This window comes from Rhagoletis pomonella, unplaced genomic scaffold (assembly GCF_013731165.1).
Source record: "Rhagoletis pomonella isolate Grant_MI unplaced genomic scaffold, Rhpom_1.0 Rhpom_scaffold_00007, whole genome shotgun sequence".
NCBI lineage: Eukaryota > Metazoa > Arthropoda > Insecta > Diptera > Tephritidae > Rhagoletis > Rhagoletis pomonella.
In genome coordinates this window covers 23624285-23648204 of record NW_023458561.1, presented here as the reverse complement: position 1 = coordinate 23648204, position 23920 = coordinate 23624285, and the positions used below count along the sequence as shown (strand labels likewise).

Below are 23920 nucleotides of genomic sequence, written 5' to 3'. Positions count from 1 at the left end.
AATTGTTACCAAATCGTGTTCGTTTAGCCAAAAACCCAGTAAAACTTGCAAGGAGAGAGCACAATTTTGACATTTCATTTGGAGGGGAAGTTGCAAATTCGTGCTGGGAAAATTTTCGCCAGTAAGAATTTGCAAGCAGGATTGTGGCACACGGTTGCATTTTGTCAACATTAATTTGAATCAACGAGTTCGTTAAATTTAAAAATGAACAATCTTGTTGCGATTTACTAATGAAAGAAGTATGTAAATATTCGTTTATTCAATTAATATAATTAATTCCAAACATTTGAAAGGTACTCGGCTGAAAAAGCTGTATTCGTAATCGGAACGCACTCGGCACCGCTGTCGATATAGGAAATCCGACAGTGACTTCCACAAAGAAATTGAAGCGTATGTTGAAGAAAGTCAAAATAAGAAGAAATATACGTATAGGTCCTGTTTTGGTTTCCACCTGAAATAATTTAAAAATTTTATTATGCTCGTAATGCAACCGTGGACGCCAGCTGGCAGTGAAGCTTGCAAATGTTTGCTAATTCCTGTTTGCGCAAAACTCAGTAAGTTTCTCTATTTGAGAGAGTAAGATACCTTATTCTCTGAATTTTGTTACTGGCTAATTCTTACGGGCAGTTGCATAGCGAACACTCCTTATGTTAGTGGACACTGCGAATATTGAAATCGGTAGCTAAGTGGTTAAATACCGTAATATCTGTAGTTGAATCGAATATTAAACTGTTACTAGTGAATTTAATTTCCATTAACAGGTCTATTCTGCGCGTTACCGAAGATTTTGTAACCGGGAAATTTTATTACCAAAAAATGTTACCAGTTCTTGTCACCGCGATTCTAGGAACGTTGGTAATGCAGTTAAAATATTCAGCGATTCAGCTATGAAGAATTGTGCAAATTTTGGCATTGCATATTTCACGGGGCAATACTTTGTTACCAGCTTATGAGATGGTTACAAAATTTACCGGTTACAAGAGTACACAGAATGCGAAAAGGGTTTAAAAATTGACAGGAACTTTATTTTCCGGTTACAAACTTTTTATTACCAGCGCAGAATAGACTTGTAAAAGTGAAATAAAGCAAATTTTGCGTTATTGCCGCTTGTGTTATTTCACCAAGCCAAAATGAAATATGCAGTTTTTAAACAGTACGGAAAAATATGAAAGGATGCCAATAAAGGGTCTTATCAGCTGCTGTCCGCAGCCTGAGATAAGCGTAAAACTATTCTACTTCAGTGCCGAAAATTAGGGAAGCAGCTTGCTTGCCAGTCTTTCTACTGGCCGGAGTTTAATTAACAAAGCTACACATCTCAAGAGAAAGGAGCCTAAAAAAGCCTTCACTTAACACTCAATGTAAGTCTCAACGATTGTTTGCTTATAAAAATCACATGGCGCGCCATAGCGTAGAAAACAAAGTGGCAGTATGTTGTTTTCTCGAATCAGAAAAAGTTCAACATGGATGGGCACGACGGCTATTACAACTACTTTCACCAACGTGGTGAAAAGCAGCAATTTCTAGAACGCCATCGCAGCCGGGAAGGAGGCTTAATGGTTTGGGCGCTTTATTGCATTTCGATATAATCAAGCTGGAATTTCACTCAACAAAAATTATGGCATTATTTGGCAAGGGAACACTTTTCAATTTCATTTGGGCCAATACACTGGAGTTCCAACAAGATAATGCTCCAACACTCACTGCACGGGTTGTTAAAAACTGGGAATGGCCGCCATATTCTCCAGACCTTAATATCGGGGATGGCTTACACGAAACTCAGGAAAGCAATTCGAATATAAAACAAACTTAATTACTGTCATTCAAGCCGCGGGGGTCGATGTATCCTTAAACTATTTAAAGTCCCTTTACGATTATATTCCTGATCGAGTTTTCGACGTAGTTAGCAATCAGTGAGGTTGTACTTAAACATTACAAATGAGTGAAAAATAGCTAATTTGAAAGAAACATATGTGTTTTTATTGCTAATTCATACTTAAGCAGTAATAAATTACACTGAACCTATTCTATTGAAAGATTTAGTTTTCTTTTTTCTCCATTCTTTGAAAAACATCAAAAAACCCCCCTTTTTTGCCCCTTTTTTGGTGTTGTTCTATTGGGAATTTAACTGGCTTCGAAACTCCATTTGCAAAAACAGCCTAAAGTTGAAATCATGCTGAACCTATTCTGCTGAGTGACAGTGTATATATGGATTTACATATCATTGAAATGTAGTGATTTAACAGCACTGTTATTTATGTAAAATATTTAAACCAACAATCTGCTCTAAGCGAAACAAGCAACTACACGTAACCGGCACAAGCGCTTTAGTTAGCACATATAATTTACACTCACATAAATACTTATATATATTTGGTTAATATCGTATACACGTACATAATTGTACGTAGCACCAAAGAAGAAAGTGCACGAAGAAATGTAAGAAAAGAAATTCTCCTCGAACTGGATAGATACATACATACACATAGAGGTGAGCGTAAGAAAAGTCAACTTTATACATTTACAACTCATAGCGCTTCATAGTATGATGGCATTGGCATTGGCAAAGAGACATTGGAAGCCACAATGATGAAGAGATTGAATTCCATGGACTAACAAGTGGTCTTATGCTGCGCCACAACATCCAGAGGTTCAATGTTTAGGTTGCACATAATAACATTTCAGTTGAGTGGCAGCTTTTGACGGATCTTGTTCTAATTTCATTGAGAAATAAATAAGTATTACAAGCACTCTTAAGTGCTTACAACAATCAAGGAAAAGTGTTAGTTTTAGCAGAGTAAATAGTAAGAGCATAAGAAGTGCAACTGAAATTAATAAAAGAAAAATATTTAACAAAAAAAAAAAGTTGGAAAAAAAATTTTAAAAGTGAATATTTAGGTGTTCCTTGTCGAACGCTAGTTGCTGCAATGGATAATCGTTTATTTTGGGTAGGTTAAACAATTTGATGAAAATCAAAGAGCGACAAATTATTTACTTGCTAGGAAAATTTAATAACTTTTCCGGTTATCTGTATGCGTGCATATACACTTTTGAGTGATTCTGAACATTTGTTGCAGCATGTACTTATGTATGTAAATGCTGCATTTCCTCTACATGTTCTAGATTGTTCAGAGCACCTTAGCTTTTTTGCTTTCTATATATGTAAGTATCTATGTATATCGGCACAAGAGTTTTGCAATAAATGCGCAAAGTAATTATTGCATTATTTCTTTTTCTAACATTTTACTAGAATAGAATTTATTCTTTCGGGTTCGTTGCTCAACTCTTTCGTTTTAGCTACTTTATGTACTATGACTTGTATGTTGGCTAGTATGGGAATTGCTGAAGCATAGAAAAATATGTTGTGGCATCAGCACTTGCCAGATTCTTCGGTAGTTATTTAAGTTTTTCATTAAAAATTTCTCAGCTCAGTGTACGATGCTTTTTTAGCAAAGTAACTTAAAGGAGATGTGGAAAGTTCACTTAAATTTATGTACCACAAAGAGTGTACAGAGGAGGGCAACTACGGAATGCAAACATCAAAATACGCGCATGTTTTCCCGTTACTTAAAAATGGATATGGCTGTATGCATATTTAGAACGATTCTTCACACATTACTGGATATCGAACTCATCTTTTGTGTGTGTGTGTTGCTTTGAATGACACAATCGCTTGCATAGTTTTACCAACACACGAGTATTTAAATAAGCACGCATGTACATATGCCATATAGTGGAACTGATACACATATGTATGCAATAATATGCATTCCCTGTCGGAATAAATGGATTAAAGGTGATAAATAGTCACAAAAATTAATCAATTTTAAAAGAAGTTGGAAATAAAATATGTACTTTGCAGCAAATGTAGCACTCGCGTAGATTATTTCTCCAGATTTCAGTACAATGTTGAGACTTGAAACTTTAAAAATAGATACCTTAGAGCTCGGCTGCAATTCAATTGTTAGCAGTTTGATTCAGTTTCACACTTAGGTTGTCATATTTTAGCTTTTAAGCTTTGGAGTTAAGACACAATATAGCGCCGAGATAAGTAAAAAGTTACTAGTAAAAAGTGAAGATACTTCATCGAGTTAAGATTCATAGGCTTTCGCATGGATATTTAGGATAAATTGATGGCTATCCAACAGAGATAAAGTAGCATGCGAATGACATCAGATCTGAACTGTTTGCGCGGTTTAAGAAAAATTAGGTGTCAAAATAAAGGGTTTTATTTTTTTTAAAGGGTTGCCACATGATAAAAAATTTGAATAAAATTATTTAATAAGTTAAATGAATCATTAAAATATGTGTGCCAATCGAAATATTTTTGTAAAGGCATTATTTCAAAACTACCTTTAAGAGGGTTGCCACTTATTTAAAAAGTCAAATTCAACTTGAATTAAGTGAATTGATGGGGCACGCATATGCATCACAACAGGTATGTCAGACGAAATAGGTTTAAGATCCAAAATATTTTCAGAGGGTTGTCACCTTTTTGAAAAGTCGAATTTAACTTAATTACAAAGTAAAATCTATTGCATGTTCATACGTTTTTCATCTGATCATTAAGTGTTTTCTAAGGACTGTTGTTAAAATTTTTAAATTAAAAATTAGCAAAACTTACTCTATGAGTCTAGAAAACAATTGGTATCTATATTGCACTTTTTTTTTTGTTTTAATTCTCATTTCGGCGACAGCACATACAGCAGGGTGGTCCAAAAATACACTGGAAAATCAACTTTTTGATGTTTACTTCTTGCCAAACTCCCAACGCCTCGCCCCCTCGAACAAAAATTATAGAAAATAAGGATACCCATATTTTTAACCGACTTCAAAAAAAGAGGAAGGATAATTTTGGACCAAGCGCAGCGTTTTCAATAATTCTTTTTTTATCAGAAAATGGTACCAAAAGGGCGCAGCATTTTTCAGCTTAGTACAGAACCTAAAGAGGTTGGTCTAGCATTTAATGAGGACAATATAAAGCATCTCCTGGCCAACATATAAAAAGTCTTCGCATATTTGGAGACTAGTCCCTATTGGAAGTTATAACTTTGATGTGAGTGAAGGACTTTGTCTATATAGGATCCAGCATTAACACCGCCAACAATGTCAGCCTGAAGATCAAGCGAAGAATAACTCTTACCAACAGGAGCTTCTTTGGGCAAGGTAGGCAATTGAAAATCAGAGCCCTCTCTCGACGAATATAAATTACGTTCTACAAATCTCTCATGATGCCCGTCCTTTTATATGGCACATAAACGTGGACGATTAAGAACAAAGGTAAGAAGGCTTTGGATGCTTTCGAGAGATCTATTCTACGCAAGATCTTTGCCCCGAATAAGATGGAATGACGAACTGTAGGAGCTTTTTAACGACATGGACACAATTAAATGCATAAAAATACAACGATTAAACTGGTTTGGACATGTTTTACGTCAGTTGCTTACAATAAAACGAATTAGTTGAAGTAGTTGAACTTGTAGTCAATAAAAAAGCACAAATTAAACTGCATTTAAAGTAGTTGATTTTCCGACAGGGTAGTTATACGATGGTTATGAATACAGAAATGTTAGTATGAATTTTGTATATTTGTATGAGCGCCATGTTTTTTTTCTGTTTTCTGTTACTAAAAAGTCGGTCACGAAATGCCGTTGCTTTCTTTTTGCGGCATGTCTGTAACTTTTTTCAGCATATTCTTGCTGGCACCTTGTGAGCCGTACGCCGTACGCATCATTTACAACAACAAGAGAACGTAAACAAATTAATTACGAAATAAACAATGGCACATATTAATTTTGGACATTTTTACAAGTGTATAGCTGTTGCTAATATATGTGTAAATATATATATATATATATATGCATATTTAATTTAGCTTCTTCAGCTAGAAGCATTAATGCCAAAAATTCACCAAATCTACATAGAAACTTTTCGCCGTTAACAACTCGTTCGCATACAGTTCAGTTAGAAACTTTCATTCATGACGCAGCCATTTTCCGCTACATAGTATATATTATTGCTAGTTTAATTTATTTGCTTATCATCTACATACTTAATCCGACAGGCCGTTTGATGCGAGCTCTTGTCAAATATAAATTCCTTTCTAACAAATGCGCATAAAAGATGAGCATTGGAGATGCATATGAACACTTAATAACAATTCAAGTGTACCAAGGAACCAGACAGTGTACATATGTATATTCACGTCAACAATATACTGTAACCTAAACCCTGAATGCTGACGTCTGACCTACTTAATTCGAATATTTTGGTATGCAAACTAAGAGCTACATACTTTCAAACTCTAGCACGCTTAATGCCGCACGTTCCTTCTTTCTTTTGGTGCTTACTGCACAGGTGACACAAATGTATTGAATAAAGCACACCCATTCAATGAATTCATATACTATGCATGTACATATGTATGTATTATGTATTTGTTCATTTTGAATTCCGAAAATCTCAAAATTCAGTCAATATCTCCACAAGAAAATGTAGCTGTGTTAAAAAAACTGGAAGCAACAAAAAAAAACAACAAATGAGAAACAGAAGCATTTCACTTTCTCGGTATTTAAGTTATTACAAATGTATTAGTGTCCGTAAAACATGTAGTGGGTAGAAAGAAATAAATTAAATGTAATCAGTTGCTATGCAGACATACATACATATAGCAATTGAAAGGTCAAAGAAATTGCGGTATGCTTTGCCTGCAGCTACTGGAAACGTAGATTGTAAGAGAAGACTGTTAAATTGGAGTCATTGATTCACCGCAGGGTCACTTTTCATTTCACTTAGTAATTGAAAGAAGAAGTGAAATTAAATCATCTCTTAAATTTATTTTATTAGGTTTCTTTTCCATTTATATACGACAAGCATTGTTTATTGTTACACCTTTTTTACTTAGATAAATACAGATGTGCCGAGGAGGAAAATTTTATCTATTAAAGTGAATGGTGAGGCTTAAATAGAAAATTCTTAGAACTTATAAGTGTACGACATTTTCACTTTTTTTCTGAGGAATTGATGAAACCAAGTTTTTCTGAATGTCTGGAATGTATTTAGAAAAGTAACATCTCAGTTTTCTTAGGGTCGCGATTTTAAGCGTTTTTTTCAATAGAAGTTGGTGGTCGCACGGCAGCATTTTAATGAATTAAATGTGATTCAAATGCAAATATTTATACCACCGAAAGACCTTTCCAGGGGTTTTCGTGCAAGAGAAATCTGAATGTGCAATTAATTTTTACCAAAAATCGTTTATTTTTACCAAAAACGCCGCGACTTCTGGGATCACTTTGGTGCAAATAATCGTGAAGAAACCTTGTTTTCATTTTGCATTCATGTTCCTTTCATGTTTTTTACATTAAAACGCACCCTAGCGGCCGTTTTCAAAATATAAATTGCAAATTCAGATTCTTCGAATCCCAAGATCCCCAGGAAGGCATTTTGAATGTATAAATATTTGCATTTTAATCATTTTTAATTGTTTTAAATATTGCTCTGCGATCACAAACTCAAAAGAAAGACGTTTAAGGGGGGTTACAGCCGAGATAATTTTTGTGGAAGGTTTCCGCCCGTTTCAAAATTTTAATTTAATTTAATTGATAAGATAAATTAAATATTCCAGTATGGGTAGATAACCAACTAGGATTAGGAAAGTTTACTGTCGAAAATATTTTCTAGGGTTGCCATTTTATTTTCTATAAATAAGAGTTTTGGGCGGGAGTAAGAACGCAAAAATACTTTTAAGGCGTTGTTAATTAGCCCAGCATACCTGCATAATGACTACCTAATGAGTTCCAAAATATGATGCCAATCAAAACTAGTTGTACTCTTCAAAGGGCGACTAAGTATGTGAAAGTAAAAAAAATTTTTTAAGTAGAAAATGACGCATTTTTGGAAATGGTAATTAAAAGAATAACAGTAAAAGAGAATCGCAATTATATCAAAATACATATAAAAAAAAACTTCAAATTAAAATAAATATATTAACGTTTATAGGTATGCATCTATGTAAGACTAGCTACAATTAATACGTTTACGTTTGCAGTTAACTACATACGTACAAATGTATTCGGCAATAAAAAATCTATTTTCTTTACGAAGACTTGTAAAAAAATGTTTCCTAAATTTTTTCGTACATATGTACATATGTATGTATATGTATTTCTTGAGAAAATATTCGCCATCATAATTGGAAACAACGTACAGAGTAACATCTACATATATAGCCGTACATAATATCGTCAATATTAGCAACTAAGCAACAGTTAATGCCTGAACAATAAAATAATAATACATCGTACTTTGTTATAGCACACATATGTATGTACGTAATAAACTTCAAATTACATTTGTCTCATAAAAAAAAACTCCCCAACAATTCATTTTTGGCGAAAGTTAATGTTTTTTCTACAAAAAGACAACAACAACAAGCGCGGCAACAGAGCAGAAGAAACACTTCAATAATACACGAAATTGAACGCTTTACATACCTATGTACATACATAGATAACTTCAAACACTTTCTTTATTATTGTTGTATGGTGTTGCTCTTATATCTTTTATGTTGTTGCAGGTTAAAACCTGACTTATTGTTCTTCTCAAAAGTAAGCGGCCTGAGTGGAATTGGAAATAAATGTGTACATATTTATATATTTGTCGATGTATTTGCAAAACCGCCCATCAACCAGTTGCAAAACCGCCTAAATCGCCGTTGATTAGATTTGGTAACCCTGAATAAAATTGTTATTAAACCAACAGATTTGTAAAATAATTGCTAGAGAAAATACCGCCTCTCAAGGCAATGCCTTCAAAGAAAAGCCGTTTTTTCGCTCTCCTGAAAAATTTCAGTGTCGTAAAAGAATTGGTCCAATGCAAGCTTGCTTGCTTATAGCCCCGTCAGAATGAGTACTTTGCGTACGTGACGCTCACGGATAAAACTGTCAGTTGAGTAGACTGTATGTAATTACACAGAGAGCATCAGATTGGCAACCCTTGCGTCCACGGACGCAACGAACGTTGGCCAATACTTAACTTTTGACGCACATAAATCCGTCACTGTATAACCTTGCGTTTACACAAGACAAGCCAAATGAGAATATGCATTAATTGTCACATTGTTTGAGTAAAGTAGGCATCCAGACAATAAACTTCACTGAGAAAAGGGTTTAGTTGCGTCAAGTAAATATGTTTTCCTCAACACATGATTTGGTAATAGTTACATTTGGTTATAGTTACAAAATATTTTATTTAGGGAAATATATTTAGCTGAGTTCTTTCTCTGTGTATGTTCTAAAAGCCAAACATAGTGACGAATACATCAAGAGAAGGGTGAATAAATTAGTAAACAAAGTGTGAATGTTTTGCTGTTGTACTTGAAAAATTGACTTGTGTAAACGCCAAGTACGCGGCCATAAGGAACAGCTGATTTTTGTTTTGCAGCCGCAACACCTTTATTGTGGCGTATCTCTACGGCACGTATGCCACTTCCTCCGTAAACTTTACCGTTATTGACGTACAAGTACCCATTCTGACGGGCCTATTAGCTTGCTTCGCTTTGCGAACTGTCAAAAATTATTTGAAATATACTAAAACGTATGAAGGCTGGTCAAATGGCAGGTTTGCTACCCTTGCTTTAAGCGCCTCAAACTTTCAAATAGGCAAATGTTTTTTTTTTTGAAAGCGTTTTGTAGGCTTTTGGCAAAGAGGTATGTTCCTGTTCTAAATGAATTTAAACAAAATGCTGCAAACTGTTCAAACAAAAATTTGCTTACATAATTTAAAAAAATTCGTTGTTTCCATATTTATGTATGTATATTTAACATATCGCTGGCTTAGATTAAAAAGATTCAAAGTCACTTTTGCAAACTTTAAACGAGAGAAAAAACTCCTTATAGCCCTATTCTTCAATTAAATCGTTTTTGTTTTGTGTTATAATTTTTTTTAGTTAATTAATAATTCACAAAAGCCATAACCAGCCAGTTTTTTTATTTTACAGTAGACGCTAAAAACACTATAAAAGGAGTATCAAAAATAAATTGTAGGGCTTTTTAAAAAGTGACACGTAACTTTAAGATTTTAATTGAATGTGCATTTTAAGACATCTTTCCAAAATACATAAGAGAAAAACGCAGTTTCGAAAATGTATTGGTTAGGGCCTTTATGAATTAATGTAATGAAATGCATATCTATATACATATGTATCATAATGACCATTTCATTGAAATACAAACATTAGTTCGCATTCATGTAAAAATAAATGTGAAAAGATTGAGTTGTATTATTTAATTTTTTCTTTTTAATACTCTGGAGTTTTCTAGGAAAATAATTCTTACAAGTTAAGGGAACAGACCTTAACTTTTCAACCTCACAGCTGGTTACTTTGACAGCGTACCCAGCCGCCATTTGGTCAAACAAGTTTTCAGTAAGTAAATCAATCCAAATTAAAGTAAGCAAGGCGTGCAAAGCAAGCCTGCATTGGGCCAGCGCCTTAAAAGATAGGCGGTTTTGCAAAAACATCGACGATATATACATATGTATGTGTCTTCATATGTACACATTTTAATGGTCTAAAATCTCCAAAAACTATGGTTAACTCGGTGTTTTGGTTGAATATGAAATACTATAATTGTTCGCACATGGTAGAAATATATTTATATCGCCTTATCAAAGAAAACAATTTGCATTCTACGTTCGTCAATGCGGAAATCATGCTGCGCTTTAATCTATCGATGATGGCAGCTAATTGAACCAGGCGAAGGGCTATTTTCAAAACTTAAAAGTATTTAAAATCGACTTCAGGAAATAATTCGACTTGTTTGTCTTTTTTTTAGATCGGGATATTTTTCGCGAACTCAATTTCGACGACATTATTACTTAAAATTTTTGCAAGTCAAAAATCTCGAAAAGTATAGTTTCAGTAATATAATCGTATTATACGGTTATAATATTTTTAACAGGTACTCGCTGTAGGGCGGCCCCCGCATTTCCTGCGACTGTCTGCACTAATTATAATTTTTTAAACAATAATAATATAAATAACTGTTTTCTCTTTTTAGAAATTTATATGCCTCTCGCTGCTTACTGTTGATAGCTCGGCGCAAACACAAAATGATTATGGCGACGAACCGCCCGAGGGTTATTACGCGTTTGTCGAATCGCCAAACGCTGTACCGCCGAAAGTGCGTCCTCCACCATATACGCATGTCAGTGCGGATTGCAAAAATGTGGGTGGTAACAAAAAGGCTGCTGTATCTGTTAACAATATTTGTGGTGATTTAAACAAAGGACAAATTCCACAGAATCCAATGCGACAAAATGTGCTTGGCGAGCCATATCCATTGTAAGTAAATATCAACAACAAGTCATGTGAGCCATGTTTTGTGGCCAAATATGCATTTACTAAAAAAAAACTATACGACTACATATTTATATTTTCTTGCTACTCCAGTGAACTAATACGAAATCAAACACTAAAGTTTTTATCGAAAACTCTGCCAGTGCTTAAAGCTGACGACACTCTACCCAAGGTGACACAAATAATACGCGACGAACCAGTCGATCAGGTGGACAACAATAATATCGACCGGCACTACAATGCACGCGCGAAACGCTCAACGCCACCACAACCAAATAGCCAGCCACGAAATGAGGAACACGAATTCAGCTATTTCGATCCGGCCCTAGACGAAGAACAGCGCATTAATAGTCGCGCCACCGAAGAACGTAAGCCACGCAAATTCTGTGATGGCGGGGGAGTGTAAGTTTAATGGATCGCTTATCGCAATACATACATACATATGTTTCAATTACTACATAAATTATTTTTTTTCACATTTACTTTACTATTTTTTTTTTTTCTTCTTACAGCTTCTGCACTTTGTATCGCGCCATACAAGGTGATACTTCGGCCACACCGCAAGCTACTGCAGAGCGCCGCGAAGAAATCGGACCCATACGCTATGAGGGACCACCCACTCCCTGTCCGGCCAAGGTCGAATATGCCACACCAGTATTTGCGAAAAACTACCAAGGCTTTTGGCGATATGTAGTACAAATACCGTACGAAGGTTACTTCACACAGACCGTTGAAGTGACTCGCTGTATACAAGCGCGCTGTCATTACCTCGACGGTGGCTGTTTATCCTCACCACGTTGGGTTAGCTTGCTTGTTGCGGAAATTTTCTACCCAAATGCAGAGGACGCTGTACCGACTACAACAACGACCACACAAGCACCATCTGTACAAGACTTCCAAGCTTACCAGCAGTATCTGCAAAAGCGTGCCGGTGTAGCTACAGCATCTGATGGTACTAACCACAATAACCCGAATGCACCTGAATATAACCAACACTGTGATGGACACGATGATATTGGTTGTTTCCAAGTGCGTCTCTACTATGATTGGTTTTTAATTCCGGGTTCGTGCAAGTGCTGGCGTCCAGACTACTTTGCTAAATACGTGCGTAGAAAGTCTGTGGCGGATTTGTAAATCAATGACTGGGGGTAATTTGCACTCGCCCATTTGCACTCGGAAAAGATCACTTTGAGAGAGCATTCATAGATAATCTCAAAGTTTACGCAAAAGCAAACTTCCTGCCTATTAGTCTTGCAATTATACATATCGCAACCTAAATTGAAAACAGACACATCTCAAAATTTTACAAATTTTATTTTTTTTTCTCATAATTTGGACATTGATCCATCAACAGTTTTTAGCCTCTCCTGAACATTTGGGATTTCTGAGTTGTGACTGCTTTTTATTTAGGGTACGATATATAAATATATGTATGTAAATTTACACACATATATACATACTTATAGTAGCACACTCTTGCATTTATTATTTAGTTTAATTTATAAAACGCTAAAGGAATTAGTGAAGTTTCCATTCTAAGATTCCAGCAAATGAAAATTTTCACGAGGAGTTTTCAGAGTTCTAACTTCGCAGCTACTAATACAAATGAATAACTCTTAACTGTATACTTAGTTGTATAAGCTCCAACTGCTTAAAAATAGTATTCTACTACAATTACTAATACTTAATTTAACTAACTATTTTTATTTGCATATGTATGTACTCGTATCTTGCTATAAGCATTTTCTGAAATACATTTGTTTTAAGTACCTTTGGAAAAGTCTTAGGCTAAAAACATAGTGGAGCGGCGAGCCAAGAGCATCGGGCAAAGCGTCGATTTTAAACGCATACATATGTTTCAATGGGAGAGCGCATAGTGAAGAGCAAAGAGTACATAAACGTTTGTAATTTAAGCTTTGCTCGATGCTCTTCGCTTCGTCGCTCGTAGTTCTACTATTGTTTAACCCTTAGATGTAATACGTTGCCTCTTAACCTATAAATGAAATGTATCTTTATCATAGACATACAAATATGTTTACTTAAATATAATACACATACTTACATAAATACATCCCACATATAAAAATAGTTTTTATGAAAACCAGTTTTGGTTACAGCTCTGACTACCATTAACTGAACTCTTTTCTCAGTGTAGAGTATCACACCGCTACAGAGTAGCCGTCTTCATTTAAACTAAGATTCTAAAAGCTAAATGACTATATAACTTATCTACATTTCCATTGTTTTATGTATGTACATATAACTTAAACCTAACCAGCACGCATCCAGACAAGGCCCAAGGTCGCATCACATATTAAGATTTAAAATACAATGCATATTTCGTATTTTTGGTTGTGCACATAAACGCACTCAAGAAAAGTGGATAATTCTTAACAAATCTTGTATATATATATGTATATATAAATGGTGTGAAAAATGTATAGTAATTCATCACTTAAGAACGGCTGGGCCGATTTGGCAAGTTTTTTTTTTTGTTGTTCTTAATTGCCAGGAAAAGGTTTTTACGAAAGAAAATGTTGGGAAAACCCTCCGGAAAAGTCGGGAAATTGGAAAAATCGAAAATTAATTTTTTGTATGGAATTTTGTGTGCAATTGTTTCGTAATGGCTTTTCGAATGGAAAAATAGAAATTTCTTAGTGGAAAACTCAGAAGAACGCGAAAATTTTGAATTTTTTTTTACGAAATTTTGCCTTTTTTCGCATGATTTGATGGATTTTGGACGATGTAAAGGTGGAGAATTCGTTGTGATGCTTTGAAAATTCATTGTGAGCATGAATCAATGGGAAAAATTTTCTCATATGTTTTTTAACCGATTGAATGGTTGTTTTTTTGTTCTAAATGTGTTTAGAAGGAGGAGTTTACAAAGTTTTAATTTTTCCGATAGGCGGTGCAGGGGTAGAGCTACGCTAAACAATCGCATTTATGGTCCGATTTGCTTCAAACGGTGCGTAAACATAAATAAGCCTGCCAAAAATAGACCCGATAGGTGCCTCCAAAGTCGAGTTATGGTAAATTCAGTTCCATGCAATATATTCTCTTATCTATCTACATATACGAATTATATAAAGAGAAATACCTTTTTTTGTAACAGGTAATCTCGCGAACAGCAGGTCCGGCTTTCAGCAACCACCATGGCAAGGGAAAAAAATTTACTTTTTTCCGGAAGGTGGATTCGAAAAAATCTTATTTATGGTCCGATTTGCTTGAAATTTGGTACGTAGGTAGCCTTTTTCCTAGATTAACATATACAGTGCAATCCGGTTATCACGAACTCAACGGGACCGCGTCAAATTGTCCGTCATAACCGAGTGTCCATTTTATTAGAATATGTATAATATTTTTAAATAATAAAGAAATAATGTACATGTATAAATACAAATTCGTATACTTTTCATGCAAAGTAAATGTTCGTTTTTCCGTTTCGACATTTTTCTTAAAGTGAACAAAACCCAACGAACCGTCACGAAGCTGATTGACAATTTTGACAGATTTCGGTGAACCAATGAACTTTGTATAGAGTAAGTATAAAGTTTCCATCAGCTCTAGATTTTGAGAAAAACGTGGTTAAAGTGTCAAAAATTCGCGGTTTTTGCAATATTTGAGAAGCTCTAGCAGGGAAACAAAAGGTGATAGAACCTTTCACTTAGGCTTAATTTAAAGCTAGAACTCGCGGCAGCTTTAAGATTTGCCGCATAAAATTCAGTGTTATCTATACTAATTATATAAAAAGAAGCTCCTTATTTTTATAAGAGCTGATGTCGGGAACGGCTGTACAAGTTTTTTTTGAAATTTTGGACACCTACTGCAGACTTGGACAGTATGGTGTGGCTATAGGCATCTCCTCAACAAACCGAATATTTTCTATCGAAACTTGGAACCTGATATTGAGGGATACACGAAATCTATCCCATAATATAAAATAATAATAATAATAATAATAATAGATTGACGCTTACAGAATACGTTAGAATTTAGCTGAGCTTCTCCTCCGATTTGGGGCATGCGCCTTGATGTTGTCATACAAACCAGTTTTACGCCGACTCCCAATGGTGAGTGTATTTTTATGAGAAGCTGTTGTTCATGGCAGAAAACACTCGCAGCTTTGCCCTTGAATTTTCATATGGGACCGAAAAGAAAACAAAATATTCGCTTTATTTGGCACAGTCTAGGCTAAATACATATCTATGCACATATTCAATAACGTTGTTATTTATTTATAAGATCAACCCTTCTCAAAATTTCTATGAACTTGCGTTTGTCTTTAATCATCGAGTTATTATTTTTCTGGACAAATTTTTAAAATTGCACGCTTAAGAAATTTAACCGTCTAAGGCTTTCTGCACACCGGTCGTCCAATCATAGTTGCATCATCTTTACAATCATGATGCAACGATTACATGTGCGGCAATAATTTATTTCATTCATTTCTCTTTTTTCTTGAGATATGTTTTACGGATTAAATAAATAGTAATTTTTACGTAATTTGAATTTAATTAATTATTCACCTTTTCATTAATTTTTCCCATAAAATGTAAACAAACGATGCATGCACAATGATTAGTAAACGACCTTGTCGTACTCATCCTTTTCGGCATCTTCGATGATTTTCCGATAACGAAAAGTGTGCAGGCCCGAATTTAAATGCGTGTGTGCTCGGTGCGAAACTTGAGGTTAAGACCAAAAAGTGGGAACTTTTACCAACTGTAACAAAATTCTTTGAGAGTTCGACTTTCACGTGTGAATACTACCGCTTGGGCATTATTTGGTTGAGATCCTAATCAAAATCCCTGAAATTGTGCCACAGTGTTATTACAAAATTTTCTTTTTCATTTGTACATACATATATTGGTCGACCCGTCCTAATTATGTGCATGCAAATACATGCATTAATTAATGCTTGTTATAAATAAAACCACTAGTATTTACATTCAATACTAATTATGCCGCGTAACCGTGAAGTGGATTTATTTAATAATTTCCAAATAACTGGAAGCCAGCGAGGGTATCGCTACCGCTCTTCAGTTCACATTATGTATTCAGTTGCATGTACATAAATACATACATATCGCATTTTTTGCACAACACAGTTCCCAGATTGCTACTGCCAAGTTAAGCGCGAAATATACAAGAGACAAAAACTATGTAAAAACAAAGCACAGCTCAACGCACGATACACGAATTATAATCTAAATAAATAAATAAAGAATTGAAAAATGAAGACAAAAAACAAAAACATTAAGGCAAAGCAACATAAAAAACAACTGGAACTATAGCACCATAACAGCGATTGCAACTAGGAAGAGGACAAAAACCAGAATCACATAAAGTTGTATGTACAGGTAGCTTCAGCAGAAACCACAGCCGTTGCCGCAACTGCAACAACGACAACAATATTAAGCTACAAACAAAGTCTATCGTACATCAATGATTACAGCAGCCCAGCCAACAGTACACCAACAAGTCAACCACTCAAATCGAGTAGTAAACTGCGCCTGTGCGGCATGCAACAACGCTCTTATTGGGTGTATGTACTATGCACGCGCGCATTCGTTGCGTGCCATAAGTAAGTGTAGCGGTGACGCAGCGTCGTATGTCTGTTGGCTGCCTTCTTCGTCTACATTTTTTTTTTGCATTGTTTTTGTCATGATTTGCTTTATTTACTCCTTCTGCACGCACGACGAGCATTGTTGGGAATTGTTTAAAAATAGATTAGGAAGCTAAGGAACCTTCTTAGCGTGCGCCGTGAGCACCAATGGCACGAACGCGGCCCGTAACCAGTCTTTGCGCGCAAAGTAGTCTAGCAACAAGTTACTTGAAAATACATAGCAGCGCACCAAGCACTACACTGCTCGCCATCAGTCGATGCTCTGAGTCGATTGTTTATGGCAGTGGCAGTGGCGGTGGCGGCAGTGCAAACAGCAAAATTAACAAGTTTGGGCGGTTCATGTCTATAGTAGGTTTTGAATGTTCGTTGCATACGGTTTGGCATTCCGCAAATACTATTGCCGTTTTATAGAAATTCTACGCGTTAAATAAAACCGAAAAAATTAAAGGATATTTCCGAAATGAATCTATTAAAAACATAAATGGAATTATTTAAAAAGTGTGCACGTGGCAGCAATTGTTAATTTTGTGTGAAACTATGCGCGCAACTTGTTACATAGCATTTACTTAATTGGTGACAAACAAAAAAGCGGTTTGACAAGGCAAGTTCGCATCTTTAGTCTTTCGTTTTGTTTTCATTTCGAAATACACATCTCGTTTCGGCTTTTCTCATGTATTGTTTATGTGTGGCTACGATTGCTATGGTGATTGGTATGCATGACATTTTATCTCAAGTCACAGCTTCAAAATTTTGATTTGTTTGCGAATGAGTACGGTGTAGATTGATTACTATTCATACATATTATGTATGGATGTACAAATCGTTGAAGGATTGAAATTCGCTGGAAGACACAAATTCGTTTCCGTGGGCGGGTAATCGGAGTGTCTTTTAGGAAAGCGATGCGTTTTCACAGCAACTTTAAATTTTTAATATCAACGATATTACAAAAGTATCAAGCCACTATTTATTTTTTTGCAAAAGTGAAAAAACACAGCAAAGCGTAAGCGATAGAAGTGGTCTTTTTAACACTAGTAGACTAACCAAACGTTAAACTTTTAACATTTCTTATATGCTGTGTGCTTTTTATCACAATGGGCTTTTAGTTGGCCTAAGTGTAAGGGGGATTCACTCTCCCTAGCCATCTCAGCCTAACCTATATGCTGGCCTATGTTTAATGTTTGATTAAGACGAAAATTTGCGACGACTTAAAAATGCCATTACGGATTCCCGGTATAATAGTCACAAAAATTCGAGCTGGTTTCACAAAATATTAAAACTGTGTAGTAGTGAAGATTTTAATACAGAAAACACTTCTTTATCTATCTACAGTGACGGCAGAAATAATAGACTCGCCTTACTTTGAAGAGTTTTGGCTATATTTCTTTAGTTTATTTTATGTTTAATATTTTTTATAAAAGCCTAGGTAGTTATACAACAAATGTCATATAAATCCGCTTTTCAAACTTTGAACCAAGGCATATCAAACAGATAGTAGCATTAGAGCAAAAACAACATTTGCGTGTGTTTTGTTGTTGCTTCTGGTAACGAAAGTGTCAAAAATTGTTGTGATTTTTTAAACATAAAATAAACTAAAGAAATATAGCCAAAACTGTACGTTAAAGTACGATGAGTCTATTATTCTGCCGCCAGTGTACATGAGGGCGCATCTATTTCAATAAAAAAAAATTCAGTAGTTTTTCCATCGAAAATATAAAATTTAATATATTTTTAAAAACTTGCGCTGAAATATTTCGAGATTTTTATAAATAAAATTTATTTTTACATTTTTGTCTAAAAAATTACCCCAGATGTTGAAAAAGTTTAAGCTTAAAAGGTCTGCATGAAATGTTTAAGAAATTTTCCTATTGAATCAAACTAATGCAATTTTTGTAGGTATTTTCAAATCGGTTCAGCTCCAGCATATCCTAACATTTTTCCGAAATATTTTGGCGAAAGTCTTAAAATAAATCAAATTTTAAAATTCCGGCGGAAAAACCTCGACAATTTTCCTTTTCTTTTTGGTGATACCGCTCACTACATATCGACTGCTGAGTGGAAGATCAACCTATCTCGGCAACCAGTTCGAAAACGCCATATCTCAAAAAACTTTTCAAGAACGCCCTATTTGAGAATTTTGTTGAAGAACACCCTATTTCAGAATTCGTTTCAAAAATGCTCTATCTCAGCTGCCGATTCAAAAACGCCCTATATCAGCACATTTTCAATACATTTTGAAGTGAGATAGGGCGTTTTTGAACCGAATTCTGAGATAGGGCGTTCTTCAACCAAATTCTGAGATAGGGGTTTTTCAATAAAATTCGGAAATAGAGCGTTCTTGAAAAGTTTTTTGAGATAGGGCGTTTTCGAACTGGCTGCCAAGATAGGTCGATCTTCCACTCAGCAGTCGATATGGACTTCGTCCGTCAGTGCATATAGATGCCTTCTGACATGCCTTGGCGAGGGTTCCTCTGCAAGCAAGTGCCTGTTCGGGTGTCCACGTCGATGGTTCCCTACTAAGAATTGCTTACAGAGCATTGTGTTATGCTCCTTAATTGGAAGCATCTGGGCCTCGTCGTGTAGGTGGTGTTCTGGCGACATCAGAAGACATCCGGTCGCTGTCCGTATTGCAGTGTTCTGTACTGTCTGTAGCTTCATCCACTGCGTCCTACTGATCCCCGGCGACCACACTGGCACTGCGTAATTTAGAACCGGCCGGCCAATTGCCTTGTATATTGCCAGCAACGTTTCTTTGTCTTTGCCTCCAAGTACTGCCGGCTAGCGACTTGCGGACCTTGTTGCGGCTCTGTACTTTGTTGAAAATTGCGGTTGTGTGCGCAGAGGAGAGCAGACTGTCGAAAGTTACTCCGAGCTTTGGGTTATTCACCGTCGGAATTGGTGCATCATCAACGTGAATACCCAGCGGTAGTCTGACCTCCTTCGTCCACGTGGTAAACAAGGTCGCTGAGGATTTTGTAAGGGAAAGGGTTAGGCTCCTGGCAGTGAAGAAGCGAGAAAGCTCGAAGATATACCCGTTTACTTTCGAGAACAAGTCAACAATTGTCAGCGTAAGAGACAATCGAGACTCCCTCGGATGGTTGAGGGAGCTTGGAAATATAAAAGTTAAACAGTAGTGGGAAAAGGACACAACCCTGTGGAACCCCCTGTTTAAGTTGTCTAGGTTTGCTCGAGTTGTCTCTAAACATTACTGACGAGTGTCGAGGAGGCCTCTATGTCTTCTAGCAGCGTGGAGTGGCTGACGGTATCAAACGCCTTTGATAGATGCAACGACTAGAATAGTTCTTTACGGTTTAGGCCATGTGTTATCTGAGTGTTTATGGCTGGTGAGAAAACAAGGAGGGGGAGGCCTTGTCTTCACTTGGCATTTCCAATTGACATCAGTTGGCACAGAAGCGCAACAACCATCGACGATTATACCAACAACTTACATGCTTTGTATGGTTTAGTATTTTTTTTACCGATACATAAAAGTTAAACTGAAGCACTCCTCTGTGTGAGCCCCTGCTTAATTTTTCTACGTTTTGATTTTTGATCTCGAAAAAATTACTGCTCTTCTGTTGGCCGATTATATCAATAAGTTAGTTGTACTCAGATTAACCTAGGGATATTTCTCTATACGTTACAAATTTCTTAGATTCAGAAGAAATTATGAAAATAACTAACATACGATTATTCCTTTTCGAATTACAGGCTTATATTTGTACCTACATACAATTTATGTTGAGACGCAATGGATCAGGTATGATGAACATGTCAAGTAATACAAAAATTAACTCCAACATAACGAATACTAACGCATGTGGCTCAACGTCGGCCAGTCCAATGGATGCACTTCCAAAGCAGTTTGTCGCTTCGATGAAAACCCTCTTCGACATATTGGACGATCAGCACACGGGTTTTGTAAGATTCTTAGACATTGAAAAAGGTTGGCAAGATGATGGTTGCAAAGGATTGCCGCATGGCGTCATTGATTCTCTTCGAAAAGTTACACCTCCAAGTGGTCTTCTGTCGTTTGATCGTTTCTGTGCAGGATTAAAATTGTGTTTGTTGCGTAATCAGAGCGCGTCCATCGGAAACGCATCACCCGGTGCGAGCAGTGTTTCACCTGTGAAACCGCCGCGCCCACCTTCAGCACCTCTTTTGGATATCGAAAGCACTGTACACGGCAACACAACGTGGTCCGTTACCAACGTCACAACTGCCACAGTGCGACCTCACAAAATCGTCTCATCCCACCGGGCACTAAGTTTACCACAGTTAAGTCCGGATTCAGAGATAGAAGCAGAAATGGTGAGCACAGACGTTGATGTATACAATTCTCCACCGCCGCCACCGAAACCTCCACGCGCTTCTGCTGCTAGTCAACTTGGGGCACCTAATACGCCACCTACTCCTTTAGATAAAGCGGAAATTCGACATGCTCTGCAGAATTGGCAAATGGGAATACTTTTAAATGAAATGGGCGCAAAAGAGAAACACGACTCAGCATATATTTACAATCAATTTCCTTATCGTGGTTGTGCAGATGGTGGATCATCATCAGCCACTGACAGTGTAACCGGAACTGTAGGCACATTGCACCCGAAGAAGACTAGCTCCAAGAGAAGGGAGCCACGAAGGCACACACTGCAGAATGGCATTGACTATAATATGCTGAAACGTCTCAAGCAATTTGAAGAGGAACGTGAAGTACTCTTAACGGGATTGGATGCAGTGGAAAAAGCCCGCGACTGGTACTTACAACAAATTGCTAATGTTCAAGAAAAGATAAAGTATTTGGGACGGATAGGGCACGTAGTGAGTAATATCGTGTATGTAAATGTTTGATTTAATCATTAGTTGAATAATTGTTTACTTGTTATAGGAGCAATGGTCTGAAGTCCAGCAGGAACGGCTGGAATTTCAAAGAGCTCGTGTTTATGAGATTAATCGCAATTTAGCAACTCTTGCTGATTGTTGGGAACGTGGTGGATTTCCTCTGCACTTTAATCTAGCAATTAGGTCACCCGGTAAGGCACTAAATCAACGTAATGTCAGCGGCAATAGTGGAGGTTTGCTGCAACCCGTAGATCGTCTGCGTCAACAGAATCATAACCTTACGAATGAAGTAAACTTAAAAACCGACCGAATCGCTCTCTTAGAACGTGAAAAGCAGTCGCTAATGAGAGAGTTGTACGAGTTGAGACAAAGAGTTGGGATAGTTGGGCGTAGTTCAGGATTCGTCACCGTTCTTGGTCAATCGTCGCCTTCATCATCTGGAGGGCTTGGAGAAGCAGATGTTGTTTTTTAATTTAATTTAGTTCATAAAATAGCTTTAAACTTGAAGAAACCATGTAGAATAAACTGGTACAAAAATAATCGATTACCAGTCCATATACATTCCGGCGGTCATATTTTTTTTTTTTTGTAGCGTGTTGAAGTCCTTTATTTTTGATTATTAAATTAGCATGGTACTAATACTACTCGGGATTAGGAAAGCGTCGCATGTACTTGTTCAGTTGTTTATAGTTGAGGTTTTTGCCTGGAGTTATAATACCTTGGTTGACTGTTTTCTTGGCTTCAAACTTTTTGTCCGCATACATTTTATAACACTTTTGGAATTGTTGTATTTCCCTATTGCAGTACTTCTCAACAAAGTCGTTGTCCTTGAGGCAGGCAAAAAGGACACCCATTTCCTGCAAGCATGCTACATCAGATGTAGAGTCCAACTTGCCGCTTACTCTGTTTTTTAAACGAAGTGGTAGTATTTCCTGAAAGGGCACATTATGTTCTTTCTGCGGTGCACGAGCATCTCGATTCTTATACGCGAAAACAGCAGAAGGCACCCGCATTTCGGCTATCTGTAAATACAATATGAAATATTTTGAATGGAGTTGGTATCAACGTGCGGCTGTTATCAATCCTTATTGATTAACATCACTGTCATTCTCCGATGATAACAAATTTACACAAACTTTACCTATTGGCGCCCAAATAAATTAATTATTCCCGTACGAAAAGGAGGCAATTAAATTTTTTGGTTACATGAACACAACAATGCTGCCAAAGCATAGAAAACAGCTGTTGCTTGCTAAATACAGTGAAGTTAAAATGCGCATTCAACCGGAAAATTTTTTATTATTTTATCTCTATAGCAACTCATATGCATGCTCATAGAACTTACCCGTATTCATATCAAAGAACGCTTGCAAATCTATTATATATATTATTAAGTGTTATATATGAATGTTTGATCGTATGGCGATTTGCTATACAATTTGGGAGGGTGTAAATTGAGTTATCACGATTTGTCGTAAATTATGTCCGAGATGTTGAAAAAAATTGCAAGGAAGGGAAAATTGAGAGCAAATTACATTCCATTTTGAGGGAACTGGCGAATTCTCCCTGTATAAATTTGCAAGTATGTACTTGCGTTTTCCATTAGCAAGTCGCTAAAGTTTGTACATTTTCCAATTTAAAAAACTTGTTTATTCAAATTAGTTCTGTTCGGAATGTAAATAGTTGATACGAATTTCTACTAATTATCAACATTTTTGTCTGATAGAGAGAGAAAACTTAAAATTTGTCAGGAATTTTAATATTCTCGCATTGCTTCTCTTAACTTGCTACAAAAATAAATTGCCTTTACCTTAAATATTTGTTTAAGTGAATATTATTTTGTTTAAATGTACTTTTCCCCATTTAGTGAGTTAATTTTATAATTTCGTTTTCCTCGTGCTAGTAGTATAAAATTAGTGCTGCCGACCCCAATAAGAATGATCCATTCCGTGAGAAATGATCGTGATACTGAACTGGATAAGCTAAGAAAACACCACTTGGATGTGCGAGTTCAAAAAATGGCACCACTTCATTCATTCAATAATTTTGACAATTCCAAGTCGGGTGCAATTTTGTACATATTTGTTTTCATTTCGCATATTCGG

At 36.2% G+C, this 23920-nt stretch overlaps 3 protein-coding genes across 6 annotated transcripts in view; 2 read left to right on the top strand and 1 right to left on the bottom strand.

Annotated features, from left to right (window-relative positions):
* LOC118742480 (ubiquitin carboxyl-terminal hydrolase 31-like) overlaps positions 1-13424 on the top strand; it is a 78439-nt gene extending 65015 nt beyond the window's left edge. Inside the window, exons 1-5 of one of the 3 annotated variants that reach the window (XM_036474594.1) lie at positions 2364-2488; positions 2542-2945; positions 11055-11338; positions 11447-11755; positions 11866-13424. In XM_036474594.1, coding sequence (XP_036330487.1) covers positions 2925-2945; positions 11055-11338; positions 11447-11755; positions 11866-12487 — 1236 coding nt within the window. In that variant the 5' untranslated portion in view covers positions 2364-2488; positions 2542-2924 and the 3' untranslated portion in view covers positions 12488-13424. Of the gene's footprint in view, positions 1-2363; positions 2946-11054; positions 11339-11446; positions 11756-11865 lie in introns of those variants that run through there. The other 2 variants (XM_036474593.1, XM_036474592.1) reach the window with 2 other exon arrangements.
* A 3635-nt stretch (positions 13425-17059) lies between these two features.
* On the top strand, positions 17060-22374 carry LOC118742481 (suppressor APC domain-containing protein 2). 2 transcript variants are annotated; one of them, XM_036474596.1, is made up of 3 exons: positions 17060-17327; positions 20688-21794; positions 21862-22374. In XM_036474596.1, exons 1-3 carry the CDS (start codon positions 17127-17129, stop codon positions 22285-22287), a joined length of 1734 nt encoding a protein of 577 aa, XP_036330489.1. In that variant the 5' UTR covers positions 17060-17126; the 3' UTR covers positions 22288-22374. The 2 variants fall into 2 exon arrangements, with proteins under 2 accessions (XP_036330489.1, XP_036330490.1); XM_036474597.1 differs by having other exon boundaries at positions 17246-17580.
* Positions 22375-22392: 18 nt separating this feature from the next.
* On the bottom strand, positions 22393-23066 carry LOC118742482 (coiled-coil-helix-coiled-coil-helix domain-containing protein 1). Its single transcript, XM_036474598.1, has 2 exons — positions 22957-23066; positions 22393-22837 (listed from the first exon to the last, which is right to left on the bottom strand). Exon 2 carries the CDS (start codon positions 22826-22828, stop codon positions 22457-22459), a length of 372 nt encoding a protein of 123 aa, XP_036330491.1. The 5' UTR covers positions 22829-22837; positions 22957-23066; the 3' UTR covers positions 22393-22456.
* Positions 23067-23920: the final 854 nt, after the last annotated feature.

What these genes read in the sequence shown, in the direction of transcription:
- LOC118742481 (XM_036474596.1), top strand. Translation starts at nt 17,127, where the DNA reads ATGGCACGAACGCGGCCCGTAACCAGTCTTTGCGCGCAAAGTAGTCTA. An exon ending in TTGGGCGGTTCATGTCTATA is followed by an intron (nt 17,328 to 20,687) that starts GTAGGTTTTGAA and finishes TTCGAATTACAG; the next exon opens with GCTTATATTTGTACCTACAT. An exon ending in TGGGACGGATAGGGCACGTA is followed by an intron (nt 21,795 to 21,861) that starts GTGAGTAATATC and finishes TACTTGTTATAG; the next exon opens with GAGCAATGGTCTGAAGTCCA.
- LOC118742482 (XM_036474598.1), bottom strand. Translation starts at nt 22,828, where the DNA reads ATGCGGGTGCCTTCTGCTGTTTTCGCGTATAAGAATCGAGATGCTCGT.